General features: G+C 34.5%; 1 protein-coding gene across 5 annotated transcripts in view; it reads left to right on the forward strand.

Annotated features, from left to right (window-relative positions):
- Positions 1–5,118, forward strand: part of smarca2 (SWI/SNF related BAF chromatin remodeling complex subunit ATPase 2) — a 128,007-nt gene extending 122,889 nt beyond the window's left edge. For all 5 annotated transcript variants that reach the window (XM_072281744.1, XM_072281747.1, XM_072281746.1 and 2 more), the window contains 2 exons: positions 2,083–2,228; positions 3,802–5,118. In XM_072281744.1, the coding sequence (XP_072137845.1) occupies positions 2,083–2,228; positions 3,802–3,837 (182 nt within the window). In that variant the 3' untranslated portion in view covers positions 3,838–5,118. The remainder of the gene's footprint in view (positions 1–2,082; positions 2,229–3,801) is intronic.
- Positions 5,119–6,000: the final 882 nt, after the last annotated feature.

Here is a 6,000-nt window from a genome sequence, read left to right on the forward strand (position 1 = left end):
GGGGGGCGGGGTGGAATCCTCTTGTTTTATTTGGATCTTCTGCCATCACATTAATTTTGGGTCTCTAGTGCTTGATCTGTCAGGCCGCCTTCTTCCCTAGAGTGTTGCACCCATAGTCGTGCATAGCCTGCACCAGTAGTTCATAGAGGTTCATTAGGATTACCTCACTCTTACTGTGTTCATAAACGAGGGTCTTCCTGGCTGTATTTTCTATTAAGTATATAGTACATATTGTTGTTGAGTGCCATTGAGTTGTTGTTGACTCATGGCGACCCTGTTGAGAGCATAGTTGTCCATAGGGTTTTCATGCCAAGATATAGAAGTAGATTGCCAGGCCTTTCCTCAACAGTACATATAAAACCATAGATAATTAAGTTTTTTTTTTAGCCCCTTTAGAATTGTGCTGTCTAATTCATTGTGACTCTTCTCAATCTTCTCACCAAAAGCTGATATTGATGATTTAACATTTCCAACAGTAAGTTTTATCTGTCATCCTGCTGCCCATTTCAAGAACCTGCCCCTGTCCTCTCCATAGTACATCATCCCTGAATGGTACATCGAATAGGAATGCTGATACAAAGTTGCAAGCTTCGATCAATCCTTTATTATCCAATCTCAGCTAGTGATGATCACAATTCATATTAGTTTTTAAAGGCCCAAACACCTAGATGTCATACTGGATACCTATGTGTTAACTAATAATTGATATCAGCGTCATTTCAGAAGTGGGTGATACTACCTGAATAACTTCATTTTTGGGAAGTACCATATCAGATGCATGTTGTAGGTTTTTCAGCTTGGTACTTAGTCTTCCAACGAACCCTTTGAAATTACTCATGAAAGACTGCCACACAAGCTTGCACCCATAACTATCCTAGATGAATTTTAATGAGCATCCAGGGAATAGTTTAAAGGAAAGTAAGCTTAGTTGGGGACACATACCAATTGGGTGTTTTCAAGGTATTAATACTGCTTGCTGTATTGAGAAATTTAATAGTAGTTTGAAATCTCAGATGATTATGGCTTAGGAAGTGATGCAGAAAAGGGCTAAAAGTTAACCTTAATGATAATGGCTGAGCTATGGGTGGTATATCATTGATAAGTAGGTTGTGAGCAGTTGCTTTTGACATTGAAAGCTTTCTTCCCGGTTATCTCCATCCCATAGGATCTTGGTTATTATGCCTCAATATATTGAGCAACCTGTTGGCTGGTAACAGCCTGGACCAAGATAAATAATCTGAGAGACATAGTTTTGCATTTTCAAATCTGAGGTTGTGATGTTGATATGACTTATTTTTAACATCATACAGTGAATTTGAAGTCAGGTCAAAAACCAAATATTATTTCCAACAGCAGTTGGTCGGCTCTTTTTCATTGATATTTCTATTCACCTTGTTTGCCATCCACTTCCAGTACTACTAATCCTGACATCAAAACAGCCTGATCTCAAACCAAAATGTTTAGCCAACATGGTTTTATACTTGGGTAGAGTTCTATTAAATAAGCAGTGTAGCCCATTCATTAATGTTTATACAAAATATCTAAAAGAGTGCTTTTAGCTTGCAGAAAACTGAAATTTTACAAATTAATAGAAATGCTGTGTTATCAATAATAGAATATAACTCAATGTCCCATTGCTGTAAAAAGCATCTTGGTCATCGTTATCCCTCCATAACCCTGATTTCCCCAAGTTCCAAGAAATTTCAGTAATGTAGAGTACTTCAGGTTCTCTTATTGGACAGTTTAGATTTGTCTCTCTTTCAAGGTAGGAAGGGTAAACTTAATTGAAACAGTAATAGCTTTTCATGTAGATTGCTGTGGAAATCAAACATCTGCATTGAATAGAGCTCCAGAGTTGTATTACAAAGCATCTTTTGTCCTTGTTATACAAAACAGAGCAATATGTTTTCAAAAATCTTTAGTATTTAATTTAAATTGTCTTGCTCAGCTCATTGAGTTATTATTTGGGGAAATAAAGCTGAGAACATCTTTCATGTGTGCATATTTGTGATGCATTTCAACACTTTTTAATAAAAATAGACTTGAATTTCAAGAATAAATATAATTTTCTGTATAATGCAGCAAAATCAGTCAAAGTTAAAATAAAACTTGGTCGAAAGGACAGTGACAAAAGTCGTGAGAAAGGAAAAAGTAGGAAACGGCTGGTTCGTACTAAAATCAAGCCCGTCATTAGTGATGATGACAGTGATGATGACCAAGATAACAATGTAAGTTTTCGATTAAGGTGATTTATTATTGTAGAATTTCGCTTGAAAGGCATTTTGAAATTTAGAAATGTTTACTGTGCAAACTATTTATATATAATCTAGGTATCTGGAGTTGAGCCATTACAAAATGACCATTAAGATCACTTACTCCATAAAAGAAAGTTTTCTTGGATGGTGTCTGTCTGTTTGGTATTTTTATTTTTTCTCTGTTATCCTGCTCTTTCCCTCCCCCCCCCCCGACCCATTCACAGTCCATTGTCAAAATTTGTAAATTAAGTGGTTCAGTTTTTACCAATTGCACTGAAACTTCTGACTTGAAAATGAACGTATACTGTACAGCTTGAACTGTGACACATGACCTGAGTCCGTTGTTGTGCATTGTTAAAATCAAGTTTTTTTTTAATAGTCCCATCGTTGGAGGCTTGAATAAATAATGGCACATCCTATAACAATAACTCTTTTTGGATTATTAGCTATAAGAGGATTACATTTAATAAAGTGGCTTTAATTTTTTCTTATTAATAAAAAGTGAGCAAAATTTATATTAGCTTTAGAAATAGATACCAAAATGTCCTTTCCAGTATTTTTTTAAACTGGTCCTAGATTCACAGGCTGCAAATGAGGCATTGGTGACATAAATTGAATTTGCATTCTGTTGGAATTTAGGCTGTAAAAGAGCAATTGTTTCAAGAAAGCTTTGGATCTTCTATTGAGATTGACCTTCTTCCTAGCAGAACAATGTGTCAGATTTTCTGCCAGAATTTGCTTGTAAATACTCTCAAGGTCACAACATTTTAGAAAGGACAGATATTATAATTTGTCTGTGTACATGTTTTATTCCCTCTGTGTATTTCCAAAGTGTAGTGCATAACAGTGTGATGGTAATACGGGTAACCTAAGAACCAACTCATGGTCATAAGGACATGAATTGCAACTTATAAAGTGGCAAAATATCAACAGTGCTATCAGTAATCCAGGTTTCTCCACATCATATTTGGGAAATGACTGTACTAATCTACTACAAGATGAAAATGCTCTCTAATCAGGCAACATCAGTGCAGAAAGAAATGGAATTAACTTACAGTTCAAGGTTAAGATCTAGTCACATTGAATGAAAGAAATGTATTATATACATTTATTTTTTAAAATTCAACAAAACTAAAGTAATCAAAACCTCCTATTCTATTACCTTTGTGGAAGGTTTCATCTTTGAAAATAGCTTGTCTTTCCTATAATTCTGAACTGTAAATATTCTGGTATTTAGATATTGAGTAATTTGCTTTTCTTAGGTGGAATGAATTTTAACATCTCAATTCTTTTAAAACATTCTACTACAATTTGTCTTAAGCAGCAATGAAGCATTTTTATGAATAATTTGGGTTGAAAACTATATTGCTAACTAGGTCACTTTAAAGAATTGGGTGCACTTGATGGCGGGTATTCTGATGATCTCGGAAGTTGCATATATTTTTTTTAATCAGATGAATATTATGCCAAATGTGTCAAGATTAATCTGATATACAAGTGTTTTCAATTCTATGAAAATGTAAAACTCAGTCTTTTTTTTCCTCAGGACCAATCTGATATCAGTGGAAGTGAAGATGAATGAACTAATAACAAGAATGTGAATTGCTTCATGGACAAATCTTTGTTTCAGTAACTTTACCAACTGTTTTGTTGCACAGCTACTTATAATTTCTCCTTCCCTACTTCTCCCTTCCTCGGATTGTCTTCTTTTACTGAAAAGTAAATCTGTTAGTAAAACAGTATATAATCTTTAGTTTTATGTAAGCATGACTGCAGTAAATGATTTCATAGCTATACATCTGTTTGCATCACCATATATTTGCTTTAAGCTTGTCAAAAATGAGTAAAAATTGCTTTTGAATTGTATCAGTTTATATATACAGTATATATACATTAAAATGACAGTTTTGTTGTCCTGAAGGTCAATGTCTCCACAGCTTTAAATTCTGACAAATATAATTCAAGTGGAAAATTTGTTTCATATGCACATCCCTTTCTAGTTTAATTTGTTTTGAAAATATTGTTTTGCAACCAGTGCTGGTAATAAGCTTTTCCTTAAGTGTACTTAATTCTTGCTTTCTTTGCACAATGTCTTTGGTGTAACTGATTGCCCAAGGCAAATAAAATCTAATTCAGTTGTAAAGAGTAAACTTTTTTTGTCTGTGTTTATTTAAGCACTAATTAAGAATTTAGCAAGATTAGGAAACTTCATGAGGAATCCTGAAATGTTATTTATATTGCCACTATTGAGCTCAAGATTAAAGGTCATCTTATGAAAAAATTGTAAAGATGTATTTTGTGACTTCCTTGTGAATTATTTTTAGGCTTTGTGTAAAAAGTTACACAGAATTAATGTATCGTGTAACATATTGAAGTATGTGGAAATGGGTGGCAGTTCAACCACATTCTTACATATGGATGGCATTGTGACAGTTCTACTTGTGGGAAATAAAATTCAGCTTTTCTTAAATATGACACTGATCTCTATGATGTACTCAGTTACAGGAAACTTCACTTGTCTTGAGTCCTTGATACCTGTTCTTCATTATCAGAAAAAAATAGAGCAGATCACTTTTCCACTTGAACTTAAAAAGACCCTCTTTTTTAAAATACAACTTTGAACAGTTATTTAGGAAAGAACCTTGCCGATACTAAAATTAAATGTAGCTTGAATGCATGAAGGGTGATGGTACATTTATGGGGATTTTTTTTAATAGTTTGAATTCAAATTGTGGTTATAATTTTATTTTGTTATTGGTTTCCTTGCATTTTCTCATTGTAATTGCTTGTGAAAGTTTTGATCTATCAATATGTCAGAGAAGTGTATTTTAAACTTGCCAATAAAAATAATAAATCTACAAAATGTCATGCAGCATTTTTAATATTTATAATTTAAGAATATTACTGTTTTTTCAGTATTGTAATTATCTGTCTCAAATACACTCCACTGTCTTTTGTTTTTATACATTAGGAATTTTGACCACCTGATACCTAGCTGATTTTTTTTTAATTTCACTTGGAATTAATCACAAGTATTAAGCTAAAAAGCATCTCTGCAAATACATGGATTTTGGCTGCCAGTGACTAGTGGTGTTCCTCGGGTCAGTTTTGGGACCACTACTTTTCACATTGTCATTGATTTGAATAATGGTATTGATGGCCTTGTGGCAAAGTTTGTGGGTTATATGAAGATAGGTGGAGGGGTAGGTAGTGCTGAGGAAGCAATGCAATTGCAGCAGGTCTTAGACAAATTGGAAGAATCAGCAAAAAAGTGGCAGGTGGATTACAGTGTTAGGAAATGTATGATAATGCATTTTGATAAAATGAACAAGCGCAGAGGGACTTGGAGTCCTTGCACAAGACCCCCAGAGGCTAATTTACAGGTTGAGACTGTGGTAAAGAAGGCAAATGCAATGTTGGCATTTATTTCAAGGGGAATAGAATATAAAAGCAATGAGATAATGCTGAGGCTTTATAAGACACAGGCCACACTTGGAGTATTGTCAACAGTTCTGGGGCCCATATCTCAGAAAAGGAGCGCTGTTATTAGACAGGGTCCAGAAGAGGTTCACAAGAGATTATTCTGGGAATGAAAGGGTTAACATATGAGCATTTGGCAGCTTTGGGCCTGTACTCACTGGAATTTAGAATAGTGGGGGGGTGGGGGTAGAAGATCTCATTGAAACCTACCAAATGTTGTAAGGACTAGATAGGGTGGATGGGGAGAGGATGTTCCCTGTGGTGG

Source organism: Mobula birostris, chromosome 17 (genome assembly GCF_030028105.1).
Source record: "Mobula birostris isolate sMobBir1 chromosome 17, sMobBir1.hap1, whole genome shotgun sequence".
Taxonomy (NCBI): domain Eukaryota; kingdom Metazoa; phylum Chordata; class Chondrichthyes; order Myliobatiformes; family Myliobatidae; genus Mobula; species Mobula birostris.